Here is a 13,590-nt window from a genome sequence, read left to right as displayed (position 1 = left end):
AAAATTGAACGTTGAAAATATAATATCCTGAGGCGAAAATGAATAAGCAATGAAGGCGTTCACTTGATGTCGAGTCAAATTGGATTTCCCTAAGCTCATAAATTTCTCTCGACTCCAATGTGCAAATATACAAAATATGATAACTGAATTCGACATTCTATTTCGAGTAAATGCTTACATTTTCTTTCCAATTGTCAATTTTAGTCACTACACGAGTAGGTGGCAGAAACATACAGTTAGAGGAAACCAAACTGGATTTCTTTCGAATGGGAAGCGAATGAAGCATTTCGATTACATTTGACAAAACAACCCCTCATTTTTTATTAAAAGTAAATTTAAACCAGCAAGGAAAATTCAAAAGTCGGAGGAGGTCGATTATATGATACCCTACACCAATATGCATATTTAGTGGAGCTTCCGTAAAAAAATAATTTATTTGAAGTAAAACATACCGCCTATCAACATTTGGCTTTAGAGCAGTTATAATTTGTTTTCAAAGGGATCTAATATATGGGAGGCATATGCAGTTCTGAATCGATTTTCATTAAATATGATGGAGACATTATGACGAATAACATTGCTATAGAGTACATGATATCACTTCGAGAAGGATTATATTAAAACAATATATATTCCACAATATGTTCCACAAAATGGAAACCTACTTCCCTAAACCCACTCCATTTGGGCTGATATTAGTCATTATTTGCACAATAAACCTGAAATCGGATAAAACATATATATGGGAACTGTATCCAAAATCGAACCGATCTTGATAAAATTTGATAAGGGTCTTTCTGAATTGTATCTGATATCTGATACCAAATATTATTTTTGTGGAGTGCATATTACGCATTGAGAGACTTTAACACATAATCGGATGAAACATATAAATGGAAGCTATAGCTATATCGAAATTTAATGTACTTGCTTGTAGACTGAATTCAAAATTCAGGTCATTTGGACTGATATTGGCCATTTAGTGCACAATTAATTCGAAATCGGTTGAAGCTATATATGAAAGCTATATCCAAATCTGAACCGATCTTGATACAATTTGGCAGACGTATTTCTGGGCGCTATCTAATACCAAGCATAATTTTTTTGGGGTGCATATTACGAATGTGGGAGACTTAAAGACCAAATCAGATGAAACCTATATATTGGAGCTAGCTATAGCTATGTCTGGACCAATTTTCTCCGAATTTGATATACTTGCTTCTACTTACAATAAATTCGTTCGGATGTGCCAAAATTTTGGTTATTTGACGCACAATTAACCATAAGTCGATTGAAGATATATGGGCAGCTATATCTAATTCTCATCCGATTATCACCAATTTCAATTGGATTCGTTCTTGAGCCAAACAAATATTGTTTGGAAAATTTCATCTCAGTCTTATAATAAATGCGACCAGCATTTTCTTCACAAGAGTACATAGACAGACGAACGGACGGATTAACATGTATAAATCTACTCAGAAAGTGCTTCTATGAAGATCATCAAAAGTAGACATAATACCCATATCACTATGTGTTGTAGGGTATATAAAATGCAATATTCCTAGTTTATTACAATATACACATCTTGGCTATCTTACCTTCAACCCAAATATAATACTTGAAAATTCTTGAAACTGGTCTGGAAATCAACTTTCTAAAGTTCTGTTTTAAATTTTAGAGCACATAAAAGACGACAAACAAAAATATTGGCCTGAACACCTCAAGCCTTTTCGGGCGGGGTACCGATAGAAATCCCCACCCTCTTATTAGGGCCCACAAATTGTTTGACAGTTTCGTCTATCCAATATTTGATCGAGTGATTTAATCATGAATGCTTCTGTCAAATGTGTTTAAACACTGAAAAATAAAATCCAAATACACAACAATGATAGTTCCAATACTAATTAGAATTGATAAAATCACTCCCAGAGTGTGACAGCTTTCAAATGTGACTGTCAAATGTAATCAGGCTAACGTTCACACCTTGCTACATCAAAACGTCAACGCTTGATTGATTTAAAACTCGCTTAGTATTCGAGATTACGTTAATTTACAATGTAATTGAAATGATAATTTCCAATTTGCATCAAATCACTTAAATACTCGGCAACATTGGCGATTTTTGCCCCCACCCCCAGTCTCTTCTCGTTTCGATATTAATGACGACACACAAATGCATGTGAATGGTTAAAAATATGAATTACGCTTGCACATATCTGTATGTGTGTGTGTGTGTATTTATGTATATTTATTATCTACATTTTTAAGTGAATGTCAAGATAATACATAATTGATGATACAACTTGCCAAAAAAAAGTGTATATATGTGTATGTGTTTATATGAATTTTGTAAACCATGCATATCAACCTTCTTGAAAGTGCTGTTTGGTGAGATATAGATTTGCGAATTTTAGCCATATAATTATCAATATCGAACTTATATCTAATTCAATTTGAAATTTCCAAAGGGTGGCTTTCGTTAAAAAAGCTTTGGCAAAAGTTAAGAAAAAAAGTATCCAATAAGGAGTTTCATTGCAAGAGCTGGGCAATAGCGGTTGGTACTATTGGTAGTACGTTTATTTTCCTTCTTACACCAAGATTGATTAACATCCTTTACTATCGAATAATTGGTATTCTTTTTTATTTTCCAGTAAAATTTACTCGGTAAATAGTTTTGGTATTAATTTAGGGTTTCCCTAACCCTAGCTAATCATAAAACAACAACAAATTATCGTGCAAAATGTTACTGGTCATTTTTACTCCTTTGAAACATTCGATATGTCTCTCTCATTTCGCACTCTTTTACTGCACTTTTGTGTGATCCGAGTTATACCTCGTAAAAATTGTTACAAAAACTCAATAAAAATGCTGTCGTAGACTGTCCACACCAAATGGGTCGTCAGACCTATTTCAGAAACGACGAATCTAAGATGATTAATTTCATCTCGAAAGAGTAATGATGAAATAAAATCATAAACATATGAACTTCGCTGTAACAAGGCAAAACTGGTAAAAACGCAGCTTGTCGCGCCGAACATTAAATACCCTCCATCATTTTGAAGGAACTTGAAAAATTTCAAAATAATTCCATAGAAAGTGACCTCTCAAAAGGTATCCCTTATATGGAGGCTAAACGAAGACGTGTTCCTTCATTAAAATTTTTTTGTCCCAAGCTGTAGTACCCATTACGAACTTCAATTACGAAATTCGAAACAATTCTGGAGAAACATACCGCTAAAATCATCAAAATATTGAATATAGGGAGGTATAGTTATATGATACCAGTAAAATCAATTTTTTGTTAAAGGTTGCATTACTTATTACGAAATTTAAATACAATAATTGAAAAAATTCCTGTAAAAAATCCCTAAAATCATAAAAATGCCGAATATATGGAGGTACCGTTATATGGGGGCTATACAAAGGCGTGGACCTGCATAAATACATTTTGATATACATTGTGAGATAAAACAAGTAAAAAAGCTGTAAGTTCGGCCGGGCCGAACTTTGAATACCCTCCACCATTTGAATCGAATTTGCTTCTCAAAAACCGTTAAAAATTCTGTTAAAATCTTAAAAATACCGAATGCAGCTGTTATTTAGGGTCTATACGACGACATGGAGCTGCATAGGTAAATTTTGTCATAAGCATTACAATACTCAAATGAGAAACTAAAAAAATCGGCGAATAATGTAACTAAAATCATCAAATTACCGAATACCGGAGGTAACGTCACATGGAGGCTATACGAAGACGTGGACCTGCACACAATTTTCTGTCATAGGCTGTAATATCCTTTCCGAACTTCAAATACCAAATTTGAAACAATTCCGGTGAATAATGTCGCTAAAATAATCAAAAAACCGAATATCGGGAGGTACCGTTATATGGGGGCTATACCAAAACGTGGACCTACATGGCCCATTTTCAATACCAAAAGTCCTGAAGACATAATATACATTTGAAAAAAAATTTATCAATATACTTCAATTCGTTCGGAAGCTAGAGTGATTTCCACAGACGGACGGACATCGCTAAATCGATATAGAATGTTATGTTAATCAAGAATATATATACTTTGTGGGGTCTAAAATCTATATTTCGAGGTGTTACAAACGGAATGACAAACAAAGTCAAATGCCATAATTTTTACATTTTTTTTTTATTTTATAGAATGAAATAAAAAAATGTTGGAAATAGCATCAAATTTGAGAATAAGTTTAGAATTGTTCGAATTGGTCACCTTTGGCACGAATTATGGCCTTCAAACGGCCAATGAAACCGTCGCACGCTGTCCGAATGTTGCTCTGCAGTATTTTGGCCCATTCTCGGCTAAGCGCTTGCTAGAGGCGATCGACACATTGGTATTTATTAGTGCCAACCTTGCTTTCTTAAATACTCCAGACACAATAGTCCAAGGGATTGGTATCCGGAGATTTTGGTGGCCATTGTGCGCTGGAAATGAAGCGAGGAACCTCATTTTGTAACCATTCTTGGGTGGCGCGTGCTGAGTGCGATGGTGCTGAGTCCTGTTGGAATATCCAAGGTCTGCGGCCCAAATGTTTGCGTATCCAAAGCTTTAATACACGCTGCAGAATATTTACGCGATAATATTCGTTATTTATTCTGATGCCACGGTCGATTAAAACGAGCGAAGAGCGACCATTGGCTGTTATAGCAGCCCACACCATCACCATGGCCGGCGCTTGAGTTCTGGTGGCCAACCGAAGGTGCACACTTCAGTTGACCTCTTTGGCAAGTAAACAGGATCATTTTGTTTGTTTACAAACTGCTGGACAGCGAATGTTTTCTCATCAGAGAAAACCAAATTCGGTAGTTCACAACTTTCGGCCAAGCGAAGCAACCCCTTAGCTCTTTTGAGTCGATTTTTTCTGTTGCGGTGTAAGTTCTTGCACTTTTTGGAATTTCAATGGCTTTGGCCCGATCTCATTTTTCAATATTTGCCGAATGGAATATTGCCATATGTTCAGCTCACGAGCCATTTTTCGGCCACTGCGACGCGGGTTTCGATCAAGTCGCTTCTTTACTTTTCGAACCGTTTTTGCTGATGTTGGCTGTTTTCTTCCGTCCACTTCCTTGACGTCGGGCTACACTACCAGTATCACGGTAACGAGCGATGGTACGAGACACAAAAGATTTATTCACATTTAAATGCTGGAGTGCTCTAGCGATAGTCACTTGTGGTTTTCCAGTCAAATATAAAGAAATCACACTATCACGCTTGAATTCCATCACGATAAACTTTTTTTTGGAAAATGCTCAACAAAATGCTTTTGTACGCTTGTAAACAATATAATTAGCTGTCACTGGAATAATTGTAACAGCTGTCGTAGGAGTGGATATCATATATCAGGATATCATATATCTTATCGACCAAGTTTGGAGAAAATCATAATCGTATAGCTCCCATGTATATGCTTCATCAGATATACATAAGACTCCCATATACATATATCTTCTATTCAATCTTTCCAAAAACGTAATGTGCATTCAAAAAAGATCATAGATGACTCCACAAACTAACTTTCCCTTTTTATGCACCCTTTTGCGCTGTGGACGTCATTGAATACATTTCAAATCTGCTGACAGCCATCATATGCAGCCATAAATTATATTAATTACAAACAGTTTTGAGTGTGGGGAATATGGCTGGCCAACGGTTGTTACAATTCACCACACTTCAATAAATCCGAAATTTGTTTTAATTTGCCAAAAATGCATTTCATTCTCGTACGCGTAAAATGAAAAATAAAAACGACAAGAAAACCAAACATTTTTCTCACATTTTTCCAATTCAATGACACGCAAAATGTTTGTCATTACATGCGTGCTTAAGGTCACTTTTGTTTGGGTTTGGCTTTTTGTTTTTTTTTTCTTTTCTCCTTTTCTCGCTGTTTGCCTCAATATGTTTTATTTCGTTGCGTTTAACTTGTTTGCAAATTAAATAAATATGTGTATTGAATTAGCAAATTAACAGAAAAAGAACCACAGTCAGAGAAATTCTGTCGCAAATCTCTCTCGCAAAAAAAAATTGGTGGCATTTAAAATCGAAAAGCAAACAAAAACCGACAACAATGATGACGTTATTTCTGCTTAGCACAGTGGCCATTTGTCTGGGATGAGCAATCCAATGAAAAGACAAGTTATTTCGGTTTTAGTCGGAAGGGAGATACACAGACAGGTGGTGGTGGTGATTCAAATTTTAATTGTTAACCTAGCTGCTGATCGATCAAAAGAGTGACGCAAAGTTGTGCTGTCATCTGATTTGAATAGAATGTTTCAATAATGAACTTGAACTTTTGGTTCGAATAAAAAACCCAAAATATGAAATAACGATAGAACAGCTTATATCAAAAAGCAAACATTCAAAATTCCAAAAAATATAATTAGGTAATCTTAAGTAAAAAGTTAAACTTATATAAATTAGTTAGGGAATAAAGTTACTTCTTACATCGATACCATATTTCTCATAAAATAGTTCTGGCCTTGTCTCTGGTTTATGTTCAGATTTGCTCGTTTCTTCACACAAACGAAACATACTTGTTAGAGGGAGTGCTCAAAGAGCACGAGTTTTACACGAAGGTTACTTTCCACTCTTTTCTTCTATGTGAGAGTGCTTACGCGTTAATCCTGTTTGAAAAATAAGAGTGGAGTTGAAATGCTCGAATTAGAGTAAGTGTTCACCCTACATGTGAGACCGAGAGAAAAACATTATTTTGTTTGCCGAACAATAGCATATATGCATCCAACCTAACATGTGTTTTTTTTATACCCACCACCTTGGAAAGGAGGGTATATTAACTTTGTCATTCCGTTTGTAACATTCCTAAATATTCGTCGTAGACCCCATAAAGTATATATATTCATAATCAGCATGATGTCCGTCTGTCTGACGGCACCTCCCGATATTCGGTATTTAATTATTTTTGCAAAATTTTTTCAAGGATTTGTCTAAAAATTGGTATTTATTGGTCATGATGGGTTCTAGCTCCGGTGGCGAAACATTGTATGTATAGGTCCACGCTTTGGTATAGCCTCCATATAACGATACCTCCCGATATTTGGTATTTTGAGGATTTTTGGCACATTTTCCCATGAATATGTCTAAAAATGTGTGTTTGTGGGACATGTTAGGTTCTAATGTTTCCTTTACCCAAAGGTGGAGGTAGTTACACATAAAACTCAGCATGACCAAAACTGGAAGAGTACTCGGCAAGAGTAGAACTTGCTCTACTTCGAGCGATTGTACTCCTACTTGAAAACGAGCAAAACATACTTGATACTCTACATACTTGGAAATTCGGACTGGAAGTATACTAAAAGTACTAAATAGGAATACATTTCGTACCATTTGGTATTTTGTAAACAGATGCAGCTAAAATTTTGACATTTGGTAAAAAAAAACTAAGTCTGGGAAGTAGTGTTGATATAAGTAGGCGTTTTTGGAAATGAGTACTAAGTATAACAACTTTAAATATTGAACGGATTGGTCGGGAAATTAAAAGCGTTGGAAAATTGGGATAGAGCTGGAATCCTGAAATTGGATTTGAATTTGGCATAATGATCACTGTTAGTGTGTAGGGTTGAGATTTGGATGGGGTTTTGGAAATACGTACTAAAAAAGCACTAAATGGTACCTAATTTGTTATATGGGTAAGGGATTGAGTTGGAAATCTAAAATTTGGCAGTAGGATCACCTTTTGTGCGGTTGAAACATGTCGGGGACTTGGAAATTCGTACTAAAAAGTACGAAAAGTACTAAATAGTATTAAATTTTATATTTTTCGAACGAATAGAGCTGGAATATTTGGAACAAGTATCTTTGATATTGTGTAGAATATGCAAACCAAAGGATTTTTCGAAATTCTAACAATATTTGTACAAAAAGTACAAAAATTTACTAAATTCAATAATGAATTTTGATATTGAGGTCTCTGTTGGTACCTGGGATTGAGATATGGAGGTGGTTTTAGAAATGTGTACTATACTTTTTCAAAAAGTACTAAATTGTAACAATTTTGTATCATATCGGATATTAGGTGAAGGGATAGAGCTGGAATCCCGAAATTTTATTTAAGCTCTCTGTTGATATCTAGGTTTGAGATATGAAGGTGGTTTTGGAAATGTGTACCAACGTTGTACGAAAGGTACTAATTAGTACTAAATTTGTTATTGGGTGATGGGATAGAGGTGGAATCTTGATATGAATGTTGCCGTTGGTATCGATGATTGACAGAGGAAGCTGGGTTTGGATCTGCGTACTATAATTGTTCTATATGGTACGTAATTTTGCAATGGGGAAAATTTCAGAGCTGAAATCGTGAAATTTGATACTGAGGTAACTTTTGGTATCTGAGGAGATTGTTCTGAAAATACGTACTTTAACTGCATGGAAAGAGCTAAATGCTTCTACAATTGGTATTGGGTGAAGGAATGGAGATAAAAATTTGAAATTTGATGTTTAGATTACTGATGGTATCTGTGTTTGAGATTTGGCGGTGGTTTAGCAATGCGCTCTATATTTGTACGAAAAGTACTAAATAGCGCTAAATTACGTATTGGGTGAATGGATAGAGTTCTGATAGGATTTTAGGATTTAAATATGGTGGTGGCCAATTTTTATTATGATAAGAAAAATGGTATCAGTCGGTTTTTCTGACATATATCTGTCAGCCTTGAGTTATGATTTTTCAAACGGTTTACCCTTTATGGGGGAGGGGAATATTGACCAATTCGTGTCGGACCTAAGACTGATTTAAATATTACAACGTGTCAGATTTGGGCTATATCGACTACTTTCTATAGTTTATATAATTTATGGGCATTTTTTGGAAAATGTGGAAATATGCGTGGGGTAGCAGATATGGCGGACCGAAGTATTCCATTTTCATAATTTATCTAATACGTGTTTAAATATTGGTATGTGCAAAATTTGAAGGAAATCGAACAATTATATTCAATTTTATGCGAAATCATAAATTCCCTATCAATCTCAGGTTCACATCAGACCTTGGGTTAATAAAAATATTGTGATGTGTGTAATTTGAAGAGCACCGGATGCTTATTTCGGATTTTATGATCGTTTTTGTTATTTAAAACTCTGACCCTTTGTGGGGGAGGTACCAGAAGGAATGGTGATAAAAATATTGTAATGTGTGTAATTTGAGACAATCGGACTCTTACATCACATTTTATTAGAGTTATAATAATTCAAAAATGGGGAAGGTACTCAATGGAGTGGACCGATATTGTCCATTTTCAGACCTGACATAGTACTGATGCAAATATTAGGATTTGCAAAGCTAGAGTAAAATCGGATTATCCTTTCTCTTTCTCTGCAGTAAATTATTTACTTTGAAAATGTTGACATTTTGTGAGGGAGATACTAGAAGGAGTGGGCCGATATTGACCATCTCCGAACGCGGTCTAAGTTTGACAACAATATGTACAATATGTATCAAGTTTGGATCAAATCGAATACTCCTTTCGAGACTTATCGTGTACACCAGCCACACAGACGGGCGGACGGACGGACATCGCTAGATCGACTCCAAATGTCGTGAAACGGATTTGGTCCAAATAGACCTAGGGTCTAAAACCGTTATTTCGATGAGGCACGTTTTGACCGTATCAAATGATGTCTCTAGCCATATGGCTGAGGCTATAAAAATATAATATTGGCTGAGGGTATGCACCAGTCGGCAAAACCCACTGATTCTTTTTAACCTGTTCTATATGTAATTTGAGAACTTTTTCAATTAGAATTGAATTAAAATTACTAAAAATAATATCATTAAATTGCAAGGAAACATTTTTGTTGTAATTTCCTTTGATAATCCTTGCAAACCACCGTGCACAGCCAGAGTTATACGTCGTCTCCTCTTCCGCACATTAATATCTATGACAATATCCACCAGATATACCCATATGTATGTGTGTGTGTTTGTAGCATTCTTTACACTTTGTTTTCGTTTTCGCATCGCCAAATTGTTTTGAATTGAATATTTGGTGAGTTTGGTTTGGTTTGGTCTCTGTCGAATAGACCAAAACAATCATTAACAAACTTTGAAAGCGAATAGCCACAACACCGAAAATAAGGTGCAGTGAAAATATTTGGCATTTGCCAGCGAAAACGACGACGACAAAAAAAACGAAAACGACGCGTGTATTGTGGATATCTACCTTGAAAAGCCGTTCATTCGCATCTAAAGAAAAATAAAATTCCCTCAGTTGTTCTTGTTATCGTCGTCGGTCGAGCAGCCGGACGACAAAACGACATGCAAACGGAAAATTAGTTCACACAAAAAACAAAAAGTAAACGAAAAATAAAAACAAACAAATCATCCTCATCATCACCCTCTTCTAGTTTTTGCCAACAAAAAATTTAAATTGATTTTCGTATCGATTTGCGGTGTATCAATCAACAACGGACGGACAGACGGACGGACGGATATAACGGCCGGTTTCAGCGATTTACAACGAGATTCATCAACGCTCACAACGACACGCGTTTACTGTTTTCCTTATTTTTTTACAAATTTGCAACGTTTTGTTTTCTTCTCAGTGCTCCCAATTCGCCAATTGACCGCTCAACGATCCCTCGCCCCAGCTGAATGCAACTCTCGTTGTTGCGGTTCGAAAGAAAGCGGAGAGCGCACTTCCTTCCCGAAAAGACATTAACGAACAATCAATAGATCTGATTAGTTGCATATCGATCGATTAACACGACAGACACAACATCTTCGAACAACATTTGATATCGGAAATCCACAACCTAAAGTGCAAAACGGACGGTAGTAGCGGACGGTTAGTGGTGGTGGTGGTAAAAATTTTTGAAACTTTTGATTAATTGGTGCCACCCGTTCGGTTTTATTTTTTCGTTTTTGCGGAAAATTTGTGACCATCAACTTTGAAAAAAAAAAAAAACATAAAAGTTAAACAGGGCCTGTCAATGGTCCATTAAGTGATCATAAATTTTGAAATATTGAAACGAAAAATATTTTTCAGTTGGTGAATTACACAATCGCTTGGTGTTGTGAATTTTATATAAGGTCGCCGTAGTGCCGCGACCGTTTTGCTTTGCTTTTGGCAAATGAAAAGTGTTTTTTTTTTTGTTGCTGCTGTGAATATTTGCAAAAAATTTGAATTGAAATTATTGCACGGCCAGCATTTTGAGTGATAACAAGTGACAAAGGCACGCACAAGCCCAGCCAAGCAAAGGAAAAAGTGAATTCCCAATTTTCCGATTGTCCCATTGCAATTTCTGATCTATTCAACGCGATTACGCAAGTGGGATTCTATTTGGTTTTCGAGACTACGCGTTAAAAATACCTGCAGAATCGGAACTACGAAAATAAAACAACGGAAAATAAAACCATCAACAACAACACCAACAGTAGCAGAAGCAGCATCAGCCCGCACTTTGCCAGTTTAGTCGCCGCTGTTCAGTGCATGTCAACATGGGTGATTTACTATCGGATTTTGGCGATTTGATGTTTACCCTAGTCATCGGCTATATCGGCGCAGTTGAATTTCTCTATGTGGTACGTCACCTCTATCACTGGTCGTGCAACCATGACGGCACGGATGCCGCCATTAGCGGCGACACAGACAGTTTGGCACGCCTACAAGAAAATATGCGCGAACAACTGGCCGCTGCCAAGGCCACCGAGGCGGCTACTGGAAAGAAGACCATGAAAGATGGTGTCATGTACGAGGACGGTTTTCGAATCGATCCGAATCAAGCTGATATTGACAGCCTGAAAGAGCAACTCAATAAAAAAGCTGAACGCGATCTGAAACGAGCCGATTTGGAAAAAGAACTGGACAAACAAAAACAGATTGCCGAACAAACGCGCAAAGAATTGCAAGAGGCAGAAGCCGAAGTAGCTCGCCAACAGAGAGAGGCCGAAGAGAATGAGAGAAAAATACGCGAAGCTGAGTTACAGCGAGAAAGAGAACAAAAACAACGCGAAGAAGAAGAGGCAAAACGTTTAGCTGAGGACAGAGAACGTAAACAAAGGCAACAAGAAGAAGAGGAGAGAGAACGCAAACGTAAACAGGAGGCCGAAAAGGAAGAAGAGGAAAAACGCCGCAAAGCCAAAGAAAAAGAAGAAGAAGAAAAAGAGGCTCGACGTCGCCAGGAGGAAGAAGAGCAGGAAAACGCACGCCTGCTTTTGGAAGCTGAACGCCGCCAAGAAGAACAACAACGTCTGGCCGAGGAACAAGCCGAACGAGAGGAAAATGAAAGAAAACTTTTGGAAGCCGAACGTCAAATGGAAGAAAAACAACGCATGTCCGAACAACAACATGACTCTGAAAACTCCGAAGAGTTGACCGACAATGAACGCCAGCTCATAGCTTCCATTAGAGAGCGTGACATAGCCGAACAACACGACGAGGCTAGTGCCCAAAAAGAGGCTGAACTTTTGCAACGCATTCTCAAAGCTCGTGAACAACTCGGCGAAGAATCCGAAGAGGAACAAAGCCAACGGCTATTCAGCAGCGAACGTGACCGCGAACTTAAGCAGAAACGTATTGAGGAAAATGCACGCCTCTTCCTGGAAGCTGAGAAGGAAATGGCCAGCTTGCAGGAATTAATGCAAGAGGCGGTGCAAAAGAAAGAATTTGCATCGAGTCTAGATAGCGCACCACAAACCCCGGCCATCGAAGAACCCTGCATTAAACGGATTGTCTATCCTCTGGAAACAGATGAAACACCAGTCTCGCATCGCGTGAAAACTCAGTTGGCCCAAAGCAGTGATGACTCCTATTCCATATCCACCAAGTCTCTACTGTTTCCCGGCATATCAGATGATGCCTCCTCCAATGAGCCACCTTCCAGCAAACAGTCCTCATTCAGTACCCAACCCTCCGATGAGGTTGCCACCAGCAATGAATCTCAATATCTCCAGCAGGAACGACAAGAACCTGATGGTGAGGACACCACCATCTCCCAACAATATTCCGATGATTATTTACGTTCGCTCGATGGTATCAAAAGCAGACCTCTGTCGCGTGAAGATCGTTCTGGACGCCGTATCGCATTCAAGAAACGTCGATCGAGCGGTAGTTCGAATTCATCACGTGAATCTCGAACATCGCGCGATGAAGAACTAAAAATGTTCACCTCATTGGAGGAGGAGGAAATGAAGGCGGGAGGCGATTCAGAGTTTACGCCAATACGCTACACCAGCGAGCCAACACTGAAGGTGAAAGGTCACCATCGACGTCATAAGAGGAGTCCCGCCAAAGATATGCGTTCCGGCGATGAGAGTTTGCGCAGCTCCTTGGAACGTTTGGGCGAGGAAACCATTAATCCCTGGGGTGATGTTGTGCCGGAACATTACAAAGACACCGAATTTTGGAAACGGGAAAAAGCCATTTCCATCGAAGAGGAACGTGACGTCGAAAAGCCAACATCTAGCGAGGAATTAAATTATGACACAGCCACGAATCTGCCAAGTGCTTCATCGTTTGAGGAAGCCACTCAAATTCAGAATGAAGAAGCTTTGAATAACCTAAAGAAGCAGGAAAATAAGGAACAGAAGGTATGTGGGGGTGTG

General features: G+C 37.7%; 1 protein-coding gene across 6 annotated transcripts in view; it reads left to right on the top strand.

Annotated features, from left to right (window-relative positions):
* LOC101894619 (four and a half LIM domains protein 2) overlaps nucleotides 1-13,590 on the top strand; it is a 326,991-nt gene that overhangs the window by 215,045 nt on the left and 98,356 nt on the right. The window contains exon 1 of one of the 6 annotated variants that reach the window (XM_005190016.4): nucleotides 10,066-13,575. The exons of 3 other annotated variants lie outside the window; for them this stretch is intronic. In XM_005190016.4, coding sequence (XP_005190073.1) covers nucleotides 11,485-13,575 — 2,091 coding nt within the window. In that variant the 5' untranslated portion in view covers nucleotides 10,066-11,484. Of the gene's footprint in view, nucleotides 1-10,065; nucleotides 13,576-13,590 lie in introns of those variants that run through there. 2 more of the 6 variants (XM_020039088.2, XM_005190018.4) reach the window with 2 other exon arrangements.

Source organism: Musca domestica, unplaced genomic scaffold (genome assembly GCF_030504385.1).
Source record: "Musca domestica strain aabys unplaced genomic scaffold, Musca_domestica.polishedcontigs.V.1.1 9, whole genome shotgun sequence".
Taxonomy (NCBI): Eukaryota; Metazoa; Arthropoda; class Insecta; order Diptera; family Muscidae; genus Musca; species Musca domestica.
The sequence above is the reverse complement of the archived record's forward strand: the minus strand, read 5'-3'. Positions and strand labels throughout refer to the sequence as shown.